The sequence below is a fragment of the Gadus morhua genome, chromosome 20 (genome assembly GCF_902167405.1).
Source record: "Gadus morhua chromosome 20, gadMor3.0, whole genome shotgun sequence".
Lineage (NCBI taxonomy): Eukaryota > Metazoa > Chordata > Actinopteri > Gadiformes > Gadidae > Gadus > Gadus morhua.
This window is the reverse complement of record NC_044067.1, coordinates 9418938-9434806: the sequence shown is the minus strand read 5'-3', so window position 1 is coordinate 9434806 and position 15869 is coordinate 9418938. Positions and strand designations below refer to the sequence as shown.

The window sequence follows — 15869 nt, the reverse complement described above, 5'->3', positions numbered from 1 at the left end:
GGAGACTGAAGAGAGTACTTGAGGACATACTTGTCAAGAAGACACAATGTCAACATGAGGACACAAATTGATGCACTCAGTTTGTGAGGTGTAGAGCTTTCCATTTGCAAGTTCAAAACACCTTGTATACATAAAATGGTTTAGGTTGTTCTGACCTATGCTTTTAATATAAAATATAGTGGGCAATTAAGCTTAATGCCTGGACTGGCTTTTATTTCTGTTTACTGCCCCACAAGGTAAGTCTCTGTCGGCAGTCTTAAAGTGATTATTTAAGTGATGAGTTATAAAATCTGTCATCCATTCGCCACCCTTTGTTGTTTATGTGCTCCTCGCCTCCTTCCACTACATCCTCATGCTGGGAGATTATACAGCGGCGTGCATGCATGCATCCTCCGATGTGATTTAATCAAAACAGAAAGGTGGTGTGAACTTTCTGCTGAACATACATTTTATTTCAGATGTTTAAATGTATGTGATGTGGTTTTTTTTGCCTGGTGTTGTTGCCTGGCTGTTGAAACTCTTCAGTTTAGTGCGGCAACCAAAGAACAAATATAGCCTTGGGATGGGGTGAGTGGGGGGGGTGGGGGGTGATTTGTTATAGGTGTATATTTGCTTATTGTCTTAACAAGTAAACAAGTGTGCGAGCGTTGTTATTTCTTATTAGCATTTTGTCTTGCCTTAAGTGTCAAGAATGACAGCTATTCTGTGGATGGATTGCATCTCATAATGGTACGCCTCTCTTTAAAGTCGCTATCTAGAAGATCTTCAAAGAATTTCTTTTAGATAAATGTCAGTTAAAGCGGTCATCTCAGTTTAGTTCCCTTTGGCGCCACCTATGATGGATATAAACAGTACGCAGGCACACACACAAGTGAGTTGGAGAACGAGTCTGTGGCGGTGACTCCGGCAAACACTCTCTGGTTAACAAAGCACTGCTGGTTGATGGAAAACGTGCGCACTTAGTTTTGGTTCCACGTCGACGCAACACAAGGGGGTTTACGGACCCTTTACGTCCTTGCGCGACCTCCTTCGTCCACCGCAAGGGCTTGACGTGCGACTCCCAAAAATGGTAACCTTTGGTCGAGGCGAGGCAGCAGCAATGGCTGTGATTGGTCCGCTGACTAAAACCCAAAGCAGAACCAAAACAGGTTCACGAATGCGTCGAAGCGTCTGCGTGGTCATTGCGTTGCGTCGACGTGGAACCATAACTGAGCCTTAACTGTGCGGCTTGTGAATGTAGGGCGGAAACATCACCACAAACTAACATTCATAAAACTGCAAATCCAAGTTGTTCAGTGGGCCATAGACTCAATCACCATCGTGTTGTCTAATTCAGCAAAAGATTGTCAAGGAACTGACATTTACCTCCTAAAGCCTTCGGAGATCTTCGACAATACCACTTCAAGGCACTATCTAACGCTGAATGAGCTGACACAATGATGATTGTTGGGCTTTGTTTGTTCAGCACAGGGTCTATGAAGAAAGTCCTTGGATTTGCGGTATATGAATGTTACAAACAGGATGTCGGTGGCCTCATTCCATGCCATGCATTCAAATCACAAGCAGCTCAGATTTTCCGCCAGAAATGGCAATGACAGAAGGTAAGCGTAGAAGAACTTAATATACCGAAACTAAAATAAATGATTTGTCCCTGGAATCATCGTCAGTCGTCACGATTACCATACCCACCATTCTGGGTTCACAATTATAAGGCAGCAGCTTCCGGAGACAGATTTAGCCTGCTCACACAACTACTATCAATAAACATGGTGACAGTTATTTGAAAGATATATCTTTTTTAAATGCTTTAATATTGCTCCTCGACAGAATAACTCCAAAGCCGGAAATAGGCGGGTAAACAAAGTTGACCTCCACTCGTCACTTTGTCAGCCAACCATGTAATACTTTGATTGACTGCAGACAGCAGGAGGAAGGAAAAAAAACCGACAGCCCCTCTAAGCACACACACAAACCGCAACACAACAACGCAAAACATACCTCTGCGGGGGTCTCTTGTCGACATGCCTCTTATTTCTTTTTGAATTCTTCTTCTTCGCTATGCAGATCGGCCTCTAATTTGCAAGTCACAGCATATATGCTTATCAAATTGTAAAGTCTTTGGTGACTGCCATTTAATGAGGGTGTTGTCAAGGATATAGGAGTCTAGAGTATTTTTAAAGGTTTAAACTGCTTATAAAATAGCACAGGCCCTCCTCCATTCAAACTGCAAAGTGCCGTGGTAGCAGTTTGCAGGTCTCGCCCCCCTTGAATTAAGAGGATGCCAAAAGTGGATGGGGAAAAAAAGAAGAGGCATAATGACTGTAAAATAAATAATTAAATAAATATCTGAGACAGAGTCAAGAGCAAGAAACCTTTTTTTTGGAGGGATGGAAGCAAACAGATACACAACGTGTACGGACCAAGGAGCCAATCTCATTCTGAAATTCAGTTAGTGCTCCAGATTTGTTTGCCAGGTGGACCATGAGTATTTTTTACCCACTGCCTCATTCATTTTAAAGTCCAATCTGTTTGTTTCAGCTCTCTGAGCCGAGCGAGCCGTGGGTATCCACCATCGCCTAAAGGCTATAAATAGTAGATGGAATCCACACATTAATTAAGTGTTTGAATGACGCCATCCTGAAAGTGATAGAGCTGAATCTTGTTTCTTCCACATATATACTTTTTCAACACTGAATAAAGTAATATCGCATTTAAAGACGGTTTGTATAATGAAGAGCCAGAGTGGTAAGGTGATTTATCCCCCCCCCTCCCCCCCCCCCTCGATATAAAGATTGTTTAAAGCTATTGACTATACAAGTAAGCTGGCGATTCTGATGAATACTTTTGAAGGCGCCCTCTCTAGAAATGTCTGTTAGAATGTCTATTCTGGGCTAGAAACCTGGAGGGACAACATGGCTGTCTCCGTGGAAGAGGTAGCTCCCAATGCAGATATAAAGGGCTCTCGTAAGGTAACAAAAACACAACCATTCCTTTTTTCATGGGATTATACACTAATTAAAAGAACCTTATGAATATTATAATCCATTTCTGCCAGATCTGTTCCACCGGATGCTACTTAATTCTACAAACGGCACCTTTTCAATTGCATGTTGATCAAAGTAAATATACTGAACAGAATTGAACGCAATCATATGGTCATTGATCTTTGGGTTATATAACATATTATAAAGTTTGATTTTTTGTACGATAAATGCAAATTGGCAACCACCATTTGGGCAACAATTTTAGCAACAACATAAAGGGTTTAAATCGAAGAGAGGAGAGAAATTACAAAAAAGAGAAACTGATGATTGCGAGTCTAGAGCCGGCAGACACTTAGAGCAATAGAAGGCCATCACGATCACGCACACACATGGCTTCAAGCACCGTTTACAACGACAGGCCATATGGAGTGTCCAATTAGCGTAACCCTCCAATTACCAGGAGCTCCCGGCAGGAAACGGCACAGAACAAGGTGAGAACAAGAGAGCAAACCCCTCACGGACCAGACGGGAGATGGGAGGAAAAGATTACCAGGTCTGAGGTGAGGGGCAGAAATCATATAGGTTCATGATAGACATCAAGTCTGTGTCCCATATCTTTATCGCAGACATGTTTTCCTCGCCGACACCAGGCGCCTCATATGTAATTCATCAGCTAGATGAAAAGAAGAAGAGGGGGGAAAAAAAGCGTGGAAAAAAATTTAATTGTCAAACCTCTGTTTGCACATCAACGCAGACCATTTTCAAACAGCCACTTCGGAAAACGCAAACAAGAAAATTGCGCATGTGACTGCGGAGACAACACGCGCCTTTCCGAGCGGCGTCTCGCAGGTCTGTTGTTGTGCCCAATGCTGTGTAATTGCACATCAACATAAACGTCACTCCGACACAAGGGGAGGGGGGGGGGGAGGAAAGGAAAGTTCCATCGTTTGGCAACAATTAATCAACAAAACGACAATCATTTCTATCGCTCTTGTCTTTTCAAATAAAGGTCACAGAACATAGCTCCTCCATTTTAAGAGAGAGTCCGCTCCCTGTCAGTTCCGGAGTGTTCTATCGGTTCAGGTGCCTCACCTCCATTACTCTGTTGAAATTCTCTCTTGTTTCCATTTTTTTTCCCCTTCTGAACACAGGATATTAATCGTCATAAAAGCCGGCACCACAAGTGAAAGGAAAGTGGGAGGGTTGGGTTTTGGGGAGGGGGGGGGGGGGGGGGGGAAGGGGTATGAGAACTGCTTAGGCAAGATAGCGGTGAGGCGGACAGACGTGTAGCAAGTCAGCAAACAAAACAATGGAGGCCAGGGAGAAGCAGCCGCTGTGGCACCACTATTCCAGACACTACAGTCAATCCATTAACCTCACTCTTGTCGGAGCCAAGCAACTCCCCCACACACACGCACACACACACCTACCACCACACACACAATCCACTTTCCCCCCTTTCGCTGGCCAGCAGGAGCCGGCTTACATTAAAAAGACACCCTTGCACGCATGAGTGGGAATGTATCAACGGGGCCAAGCGAGGCGAGAAATTACTAATTCACCAGATTCTTCTTTTCGCACACAAATCAATAGGACAAGACTAATGGTGGACATATGTGAACGTACACACACACACACACACACACACACACACACACACACACACACACACACACACTCCGAGCATCAATGGCTTATTTTATATAACATACTTAAGGGATCTCAAGTGTTTTCAAGTCCTTCACTACCTTTGATGTCATGTGTTTGAGGAAGGTTGTGAGGTGCTAATGCACTCCATAATATAAACTGCATTCACATGTAATCCTCCGCTATTGATCAGACCCTTTATAGCCCAAGATTCAATTTACCGCTGATGATCACCAAACACGGAGGTGATAAAACTATGGATAACAACACCCAGCGGTGAGGCCATACACAGGCCGATAACTTTTTAATAACAGCAATAGAAAAAGCGGTAATATCTCATGTCCTTATGAATAAAGATTTCGAACATGATACACCTGATTCGTGTGTGCTTTTAACCAAAACACACATTATTGGATTTCCTGCCCTGTCCTAACACACATAATAACTCAACAGTTAGATATTATTCAGATACACATTGAATTTTAGATCTTTGCAGTAAAACTGCTAAATCTTGTCGCATCAATTACCTTAAAAAAAGAAACGCTCCCATAGCAGAACTTGAAAAGACAAAACAAGTGACGGGTAGGAGTGGTGTTCAGCATTTAAGCGCTGGTAAGACATTCATCTGTGTTGTCTGTCAGCCAGGACTACAGAGTTTGGCTTTTGACAGCTTTTCCGGCTTGGCGAGGGGCCGTTTCAGGAGTACGCATCTCTTATCAGTCACAGGGACGGGGGGGGGGGGAAAGATACCCGTGACAGCCGACATGTTTGGGGTCCAAGTGCTTAATCTCGGGTCCCTTCTACCGAGCGAGAAGTATTACCAAAGCGGGCGAGACGCGAGTGATCGTTCGCATTCCGAAACCTGCGTTCCACCTGCAGCCGTGGAGTGTGTAGGAGGAGGTGGGAGAGACACAGGCGGAGGCAGAAGCAGAGGCAGAGGCAGAAGATTAAAAGGAGGAAGAGGAGAAAGAGGAGGAAGAGGACACAGAACAATAGGAAGAGGAAGAGGAAGAGGAGGAGGAAGAATAAGAGGGGGAAAAAAAATGCCAAAGCACTGAGAACGCTGCGAGGAGAGTGGAGCTGTCGCTCTAATAGTATCAAAGGCCTCAAACAAACAAACAAACAAACATGGGTGAACTGTGATTGATGGCAGCACAGTTAATAGGACTCCATACCCCACACAGCGGGTGGAGGGGTGGGTGGTCTCGGTGGGTATGTGGATCAATAGGCTCTCAGAAACATGTTAGGGAATCACACGGATTCCGACTCCAGTGACAGCTCGCCGCCAATCTAATTTTAACACAAGGTAACACAGAGGCAGTGTTTCTACCGGGTTCATTTAGGGCCGTGTCGGTCCTAAACAAACACACAGAGACCCAGAAGAGAGTGCTGGGGTTGGCTGCAGGTGTTTGTGTGAGTTGTGGGAGGAGGGGTATGTGTGTGAGAAGGTATGAGTGGTTGGGTGGGTTAGGGAAGGTTGAAAAGACTGGGATGGTGGTGTTGTGATGGTTTCAAAGTGCTGTGCCGTGAAAGTACTATGAATAATTCATGTTTGGTGACAGAGATATTTTAGGCTTGGAAAAAACAAAGGAGAGAAAGAATTCCTCTGGACTCTTCCTGGCTATGGACAATATAGGAATGGCTTTTTCTACCCTTATTGCAAGGTGGATTTAAACATACGGCCCAAATATTCGGAGAAACTGTCTGCAGGTTTGATAAGGCAATCATTGCTTTGCACAGGGGAAAGGAAACGAAGAAACGTCATTTTCTGTCCCATCCACGACCTCAGCCTCCTGGTATGGAGACCAGAATGACGCCAGCCCTGCCAGGAAATGCGGCCACAACATGGACATAACACCCCTAATCAGTCCACATTTGCGGTTCGGTCTGTGTATGCGAGAGCATAGTGCCTGTGTGGGCCAGAGACTTCCGGTCCCAATCGTATCATGTTCTGCAAACACATGTAGGTTAATTAGTTGTTTCTAATGCAGACATTCAACAACTAATTAATTTGTTATTATCTCAATATACAATTAAAATGTTTTCTATGGAGACCATTCTCCAGGGTTTGATCTGAAATAGCATGCAGGCACTTTATAAAGAAACCTTCAACTTGGTGGACGCAATGAGAGACAATATATGCCATCCACAGCTAGGAATGGGCACGACCATTTGTCCCTCTTAAAACCGTCAATACAGAGAAACAATTTAGGTGACAAACATACACACACTTTCTACACTTTCTACCTTTTCTTTTCAAATGGCAACTGGAAAAGGTGAGTGTGGACCATGCTTTGGCGGTGTTCTTAAAATAACTACCTTAAAAACCAGCTGAGAACATACATTACTCACGCTAAGCAAATAGCTACATTACATGAGCAGCTAACTACATCAGACAAGCAGTTGGCAGAGAGCTAAACATATATATTTTTATTCCTGTCCCGATCTTCTTGTATCAGAACATGACTCATTACACATATCTTACCACCTCATGTGGCAAGGGAAGAGGTTGTAGCAGTCTGGGTGAGTGGGTGGCCTGGCACCCTGAGGCGGCAGGCTTTCTCATATGCTGAAGCGCTAATTGAACCTAGTAATAATTATAAATGTCTGTATTTTGCTGCAATTTTCTTTTGGGACCGATGCATAATTTTTGTCTCTGTTTTGCATAATGCTGCACATTTATGTTTGATTCATGTATGTATGTGAATATTTTGTTTATTTCCTCGAGCTACTACAAATTCCCAGCCTAATTCCTATGTAGAGCAAAGGCTCTCCTCTGCATTTTAACTACTCCTGCATATCGATCATTTGGTTAATGGCCGCAATATATTCCTAGTCTTTAAGGGAAATGGCTCGTGAGTACAACTTAAAAAACAAATCAGGGCGATTTTTTTTTTTTACTTCTTTAGATGTGTGCAAAGCGCTAATAGCATATGGGTTTGGTCATAAAGTGACCAAACCCATAAAACCCAAAAGATGGACTAAAAAGGAGCTATGCATTAAAATGAATCACTCATACTACTCAATATGTCTCTGTCGGTCTAGACCGGGTTATCTTCGCTCATCGGGAGGCGAGAGTGTGGCATCTCCCACTGGCCTCAGACTTGTGGACTGAATGAGATGCGTTGGGGGAGGAGAGAGATGCAGGGGAGAGAGGTGGTGGGGATGCTGGATGAATCCTTCCCCTGTTCTGGCTTTCTGGGCCCGCATTGCCTGTTAGGTCCTCGCGCCCTTGGTCTGTGCCAGGTGGCAGCTGGGACTCTCTCTCTCTCTCTCTCTCTCTCTCTCTCTCTCTCTCTCTCTCTCTCTCTCTCTCTCTCTCTCTCTCTCTCTTCACCCTAGCTTCAGCAGGCAACAGTTTGGCCCTCAGTTGCAGCCCTCAAACCCCCACCACCACCACCACCACCATCACCGAGGGCACAGCCTCCGAGACTCGCCCCCTGACCCACAGACTGTACCCATGCGGCGGCGGCGGCGGCTGTGACAGGTAGCTCTGTTCCTCGGCCATTACCAGTTATCCATTTGTTTTGATCCAGCAGATATATGGTATACTGAACGCATCCATCTTTTGCACAGAAGCACAGCCAAGATGGCACAGCACAGTGGGGCACCTTCCATTGATTAGTATGGCAGCGTTTCCCGGCCGAATGCAAAAGCTGATGCAGAGCTCTTTAGAGGTTGAGCTAGACGGCTCCGGCGGAGCTGAGGAGTTACGGATTGGGTTTATCTGTATATTTTTTATTATTTTGGGGGACCTCCAAGGTCATTGTAACATCCCTCCTTAAAGCTATGCCTATGCACAGAACAACATTTTGTACAAAACGAGTCCATAGTTAGACTTCCACGCAGTTTATCATGAATTACTTAATTATGTATGAAACGACAGTGTTGTTACACTGCATCATTGAATGTCATCTCCAGGTACATTTTGCTTACAAATCAATGATATTTGAATATAACAAGCCTCCACCCAATTAAAGGTTTCGAGAGAAAGTAACACTCAAAATTACTTTTTTAGCACATTTCTCTTGTCATATTCCGCATGTAACTATTCAACCCAGCATGAAATAACATAACAGAATTCAGTCTTGCACCCATTCAACATTTAAATCAAATCAACTTCAATGAAGCCCATGTGAGCCCGGCATTAAAAGGAATCATAACACAGTCGAGATCTTCTCTGGTATAGAGTAAATAATAGGCAGTGGGTACTGCCACCATCCAATTCTAAACGGTCTTAGCTCCCATCCCTTTGTCGTTATGTCCAGCACTAATTTCCTCTTTCACTTGGAAATCACGGAATGCCATTTCACGCTGTTCCTCTTCTTAGATTGCCAATCATCCATATAATAACAAATAAAATGTATTTTCCAAACGGCGGGTCCACTTTGTATGCGACAAGGGTGGTCAGTGCTTGCTAGTCGGTTGAGACAAATTAAAACATTTGTTTGACGGAGCTGTTCAGACGGGAGATACATTTTCAGCAGAGCGGAGAAAAAGGCTTTCTCAGAAAAGCAATTAAGGTTGCCTACCCTCTTTTAGTCTAAATGGTTATCCAAAATCTGACCAGAATGCATGAGCTCAAAGGTCAGCCAATCAAATGCGTAGTTTAGGCTATCAGAACAATAAGCTGATGCAAAAAAATTGGTAAATTACAGGCTTATGTATATTTGAATGATTCAAATGTGCCTTAAGTGTTTGGCTTTTGAAGCCGCTAATGACTTTCGTGGGATTTTGTGAAAGGAAAATTGTACTAGTGCTTACTGATAAAAGGTATAAACCTGATACCGCACAAGACTGATCCGCAATAGAGGCTATATTTACAAGCGCCATGCTGGTGCTGGTGTTGCTGTGTTGCTGTGCAAGTTCAACAATGTTTCATAAACTCTATTGATCATAAACTATATAGTCAACTATGAAACTATTCATTATATTAATATGGCTGTTTTCTAGAGATTCATTGTTATCATTAAGAAATTATGCATTATGTCATAATATTAACCCAATGTTATTTACTTATCAACAAACACACAGAGCGTTTCATTATTTAACTTAAATTACACGTAAATCACATATAAACTCAATGAACTCAACTTATTTTTTCCTTAGGAAGGTTCCCAACTGAATGAAACAACCCAGAAGCATCCAAGTGGCAGATATAATGTAGCTGTTGGAGTTCTCTAGAAAGGTCCTTCAATGCTTCCTTGCTTATCTCCTTAAGCATAGGGTACACTTCACCATCCTTTACGAAAGGAAATAAGATAATGCCGTGCAACAATTCCTTGCGGAAGCAACATTTAAAGTGTCACACCATTGGGCAGTTAACTAAATGAAAATGATCAACATGATCGACAATTGTGAACAGAAGGGTTTGTGTGAGTAAATATTCTCAAGCCTTTTAATTTAAATTCCAATTTTTATTTGGTAATGAAGTGATATCTTTTTGTTTTTTATAAATCAAATTTTTGGTTATCCATGTTTACACAGCCTAAACGAAACAAATAGGTAAGGTCGCACAGAACAAGGCAATAAGCTGCGCATTTTGCATCAATATTTTTTATATATTCCAGCATGCAGAATTACTTTCTTAGAGCTGTTAAATTCTTCATTATGGAAACATAAATTCGATTAAATGTTTTCTGATTTTCAAATATTTATCGGGATTGTGATTTTGATCAGTCACTAACCCTACTTGCCAAAGCTTCAAGCAGATGCTAGTATCCTCGTTTTATTGCCGGATGAGTTAATTGTGTATAGCTCTTTTAATCTAACGACACTACAATGTAAATACAGGTATTAAAGCTAATATAATTTTTTTGGTCGTTTTATAAACAGCTTTTTATTTTTTTGTATGTTGACACTTTTTTGCTCATATCATGCAGCCCTAATTGGAACTTCTTCAAAATGTTCTGAGGTGGCCTCTCTCTCTCTCTCTCTCTCTCTCTCTCCCTCTCTCTCTCTCTCTCTCTCTCTCTCTCTCTCTCTCTCTCTCTCCCCCTCTCTCTCCCCCTCTCTCTCTCTTTCTGGTTTTGTTCCAGCCCATTGTCTCTGCCTCTCTCTCTGGTTTCTGTCCAGCCCTTTGTCTCTGCCTCTCTCTTTCTGTATATGGCCAATTCCCGATAACACTATCCCTATGGCAACCTACCCCTCTAACATAGCACGCCCTGCATCCTCTGCACCATGGCGGCTATTGGGAATGCTTACTGAGTTGTTTGGACTTTGGGAGGGGACAGGGGTCAATCGCACCACTGGTCATGGGTTAAACAAAAAAAGAGCAGCCCGCCTTGGCATTTTCAGAAGGGCATCCGATGGACTCGAAACAAACGTCCCTCCGCTTCTGTAGTAGGGCGTGTGTGTCAATGTGTGCCTGTGTGCTGAGCATACACTGTTATGCAGGGGGCAGATCCTACGGGTGCTGCCTCCATCCAGCTGGCCGTTCACCCCTCTCAATTTGACGAGCAGCCCGATAGCCACAGACCCACTAACACAACTCACACCATCCAGCCCCTTACCACCCACCCTGCTGGGATACCTCTTCAAAGCTCTCTCTCTCCCTCTCTCTCTCTCCCCCTCTCTCTCTCTCTCTCTCTCTCTCTCTCTCTCTCTCCCTCTCCCTCTCCCTCCCTCGGACACAGTTCGTACTCCAAGAACTCCAGCAACTGGCTGACTTTGTCCTTCACAATCTGAAGTCCACCTGGCGGACAGTGAAAACAGGAACCACTTCAAACCCTTATTTCCATGAGAGTCACGGCTCTGCCTTTCCACATCTATGACATTCAAATATCGCACACCGCCCAGCGCTACAAGCGGGCTAATCCTTCCACTCTTGCTCCTATGGGCTCCGCTCATTCGGCAGCATGTTATGGCATTTTGCATTTTAAATCATCAATAATGTATGCATGCTTATTTCTCCAGCAGCCATCTGAGGATCAGGCTGAGCCGAGCACTTTGATTCAACTCCGACGAGATTGTGTCGCTTCTGAAGCAAGACTCATTGATTTATTAATCACATCTTCAATTCTATAACATTTTCCCGGGGAGGGGCTTATGTCCTACACAACCACAACGCCCAGATAATTAAGTCAAATGGGAAAATCAACACCCACCAAATCATGTGGGTTTGAACACCTTAGCTCCTCCCTCTGCCAGGAATCGATGCCTCAGAGTCAATTTGTGGCGAATGGCTTACGAAATCCCAGCCAATCTATGGCTGATTCAATTGTGGCCCGCTAAGACAAGGAGCGGGGAGATACTGAAGTTGACACAATCAAAATCCAATGGTTACTGCGGTCAATAATTGTGTTCTGTTGAGGCAGAGGCATGAGGCCTCGCGACAACATCCTGTAATGCAATGACACACCTGGGAGCGCCATCAAACTCCACGCCGGAGGCTGCACCCCCACCTCTGCCCCTTCAATACATGTAAGTGCTCGCTGATTGTAGCACTTCAACCACGGAGGCTCTGGTGGTTACCTTATTCCAGCTGTTGTTCACAAACATTTCTGTGGGACTCATGAACTTGAGTGGAAATCTCGGCCTAAAATCGTTCCGTTAAGGACTACTGATGGTCCAAAGAAGAAAATCGGAGTTATCAACCCAAAGAAAGAAAACACAAAAGCGGTGCACTGGGAGCACGGTTAGTCATTTTGTGAGTGCTTGATAGTGTAGTGAGGCTTTGTGTGAATATTGAAAAATGAAAGTCGGGCTTTATGTAAACGTGGCCTCTGGATTTCACGGCTGTCCAAAATACTAGCAACATCTGCTCTGAGTCAAAAGTATTCTGGCTGCCTTGAAAACTAATTTGCTTTCACCACGCACAAAACTACTAAAATAGGAAGAAGAAGAAGAAGAAGAAGAAGAAGAAGAAGAAGAAGAAGAAAATCCGGAGGTTCACGATGCCAAGGAAAACAATCTCCTCCAACCCAAACACCCCACCTCCTATACGGGCACCGCCAGTGCCCTGCGGGACCTCAGATGTCGGCTGCCCAGCCACCCGGCGAGTTCTTCCTGATATGACTCTGTGCTTCCTCTGGGCTTCAAGGGGACGTTTAAAGAAAAACTAAGCCTAAACCTGGACCCGTTTGTGGTTTCTCCAAAAACAAAATAAAGATCCAGCCATCAGGGGTCTGGAGGGTACCACCGGTTGGCCCTCTGGGGGATCACGTGTTGCTGAGGCGGACACATTGGCTGCCCTGCAGGACAGGATGTGGACAGAAGTGCGGGGCTGAGCCGCGTCCGTGTGCTCGTGAGCTCATTTGAAGTTAATGTCCTCCAGGCGGAGATTTAAGACAGCTATGAAAACAAGACTCAGTCCCGCCATAGAAGGTCAACAGTAAGTTACAACCTAGCAGTTTCCCTGGAAAGTCTCCTGACCCTGCTCTTCACGTTACGTAACCTTAACACAGTGTGAAATACGATTGAGAGCCTGGAGGTCCATTCAGGCGAGTCTTCGTTGTCTTTGATGATTTTCTTTTTTTCTGATTGGACCAGGGGATTCTGAGGACATTGTTTTGCATAATCCTCCTTAAATTCTGATTTATCATGTACGAACGCAACTCGCTAACTGATTTCCCCCTTTTTCAAGCAATACAACAGAGTAATACAGCTACCTTGGTAATATAAATTGGACCGAACACTTATTAGTTCAGTAGAGCTGTAGAGTAGTGCTAATGCATAACCGAGGATATGATGCTAAGAGTTTATTATTGGATACAAATGTATGTTGACTGAATCAGCAGATTAGCTCTAAAGCTTTTACTGTATTGGTCAACAAATAGGACAAGGTCACTCACTTATCTCTTTGATCTTCATTTGCATTTCTATCTCCCATTCCTATCGGAATCTCTGCTGAACCTTCCAACGCATGTGCTCACCCCTAACGCACACATGCACAAACGCATGCACACACACACAGATGCACACAGATACACACCGATTGATAGGATCTGACTTAATTAGCTCCTAAAGGAAGCTGTCTCTACATTAGTGAAAGGGTGACACCTTCCAGCAGCCTCCGCTGCTGTGGCCCTTTATAAACAGGGTGTATATTTCAGACAACCTTGAGCAGCATGTGCTGGCCGATGCTTATCAGGAGCTGCGGTCACAACCAAAGATCGAGGACGTTTTGATTAGAAACTACAACAAAAAATATATATATAGTAGGCATATCAGAGAACTACATTGAAAACGTACCGAGCTCCCTGTCAGCTGTCAGTCAGAGTAGCAGTGCAGCAACACAAGGGCAAGAGAGTGACACACTGCCCAGTGTGCCCCAACGAGCAGTTAATAGAGGTGAGAACGCCCAGCAAAAGTTACTTCCAGCACTGCAAGCTCACTTTCTACAGGGTCTGAGATGGCAGTTAGTGGTTTATTATAAACCTCACTCTTAATCTACTTCATAAACCACAGAAACTAATTAATTTGTGATCAATTGGCCACATCCAGTTTACTGCAGACAACTTTGGATTGCTGTCATAACAATGTTTTGGAAAGACACTGCTGTGAGCATTTGCATCTGCTTACAGTATTACAAATAATGTCGAGAACGGCACCTGGAAGGGGTACCAGATATTACAGTGTGTGTGTGTGTGTGTGTGTGTGTGTGTGTGTGTGTGTGTGTGTGTGTGTGTGTGTGTGTGTGTGTGTGTGTGTGTGTGTGTGTGTGTGTGTGTGTGTGTGTGTGTGTGCTCAAGCTCAGCGAGATTCAACTCGCTGAGCTTGTAATTATTAAATGCAAATTACAAAAAAAAAAAATTAGCTACCATTTAACGCATACAGTGGGACAAGCGTTTTGTTTTTTTATCAATATTCATTAATCTCAAACAATCGCCACACACTCGCTGAGTATACTGACGACATGCAATCATTTTTATATTCGTTAACGGTCGATACGTTGCGTAATGGGCTCCTGTGTTTCCCGCTATTTACACCGAGCCCACACCGCACGCGCTCTGCGTTTCACCTCCATGCCAAACTAGCCGACATAGCATACATGTAGAGCAGACTTAAAATACATTGAGGGCAGACTTTATACAGGTAGAGCAGACTCCTCGATTCCACTGATGCCGGGAGTTCACCTGCTGCATACCGGTTGGTAGCCTTACTGATGCTATGGTTCATGCTCCGCACACACACACACACACACACACACACACACACACACACACACACACACACACACACACACACACACACACACACACACACACACACATACTCCGTAGTTCCTGGAAATGTAAAGCCGTTTACCCACAGCCAAGTGTTTAACAAGTGCAAGGTGCCACCACGACTCCCGTGGCTTTTATTCAATGTATGGGCCTGAACAAGTCAATGGGGTTGTTTCAGAGAGATTTGCCACGGAACGTGCACAGACCACCGATGTTCCGGAACGGCTTAAGTCCCCAAAAAATTGCATATGGGCTTGCCCTCCGTTATGTACTCGTTACAACCAGGACTACTTCTACAGAAAGCATTATCGTACCGAAATTGATGGAGTAATTCTTAAATGACCAGTTTCATCCTATAATTCAAGGAAATCACACCAATATGAGCAGGTAAGGAAGTAGTAATTGAAGCCCGTGCACCACCAGAGTGCCAAGTTTGAGCAGACTGCGCATCCGCTCATTTCGTCCTTACCTTCCGCCGAGTCCGAGGCGACCAGGGGCTCGATGTGTGAAAATAATCCCGATATGGTGAGAAAGGCGATAACGAATTGGGACATCGTTGCGGAGAGCGGGCTCGAGCCACGGCACTTCTCTCTCCCGCCAGTCCGACCGAGTCTCCCCCCTCCTCGGTGTCGTCGAGAGCCGTTATTCAGTAAAAAAAAAATCAACTGGAAAGCGGTTTGCAGAGCGGACCAACACACCCCGACCAGTCCGCACATCCACGCCGCTGTGGAGCTCTTTAGGTGTGCGGTGTGAGTGAGGTACGCGTGTGTGTGTGTGTGTGTGGGGGGGGGGGGGGGGGGGGGGGAGAGAGAGAGAGAGGGGGGGGGGGGAAGGGAGGGGGAGAGAGAGAGAGAGATACAGAGAGAGAGACCAATTGAGAGAGAGGAAGAAGGAGAAAGAGAGAGACAGAGGGATGAGAGGGGGCAGATGATGGAAGGCGGGTTGGGAGCGGGGAGTGCGCCTTTCTTGTCTTTTTTTCTCTCCTCTCCAATGATAAATGGCATCAAGGTGGAGCAGGGTGGGATGAATAGGCTACGGCGATCAGTTTTAAGAACCTTTTCTGACGTTTTAC

The 15869-nt window shown here is 44.6% G+C and overlaps 1 protein-coding gene across 1 annotated transcript in view; it reads right to left on the bottom strand.

Annotated features, from left to right (window-relative positions):
• lrp1bb (low density lipoprotein receptor-related protein 1Bb) overlaps positions 1-15532 on the bottom strand; it is a 229017-nt gene extending 213485 nt beyond the window's left edge. The window contains exon 1 of the mRNA XM_030344004.1: positions 15267-15532. Within this exon, the coding sequence (XP_030199864.1) occupies positions 15267-15513 (247 nt within the window). The 5' untranslated portion in view covers positions 15514-15532. The remainder of the gene's footprint in view (positions 1-15266) is intronic.
• Positions 15533-15869: the final 337 nt, after the last annotated feature.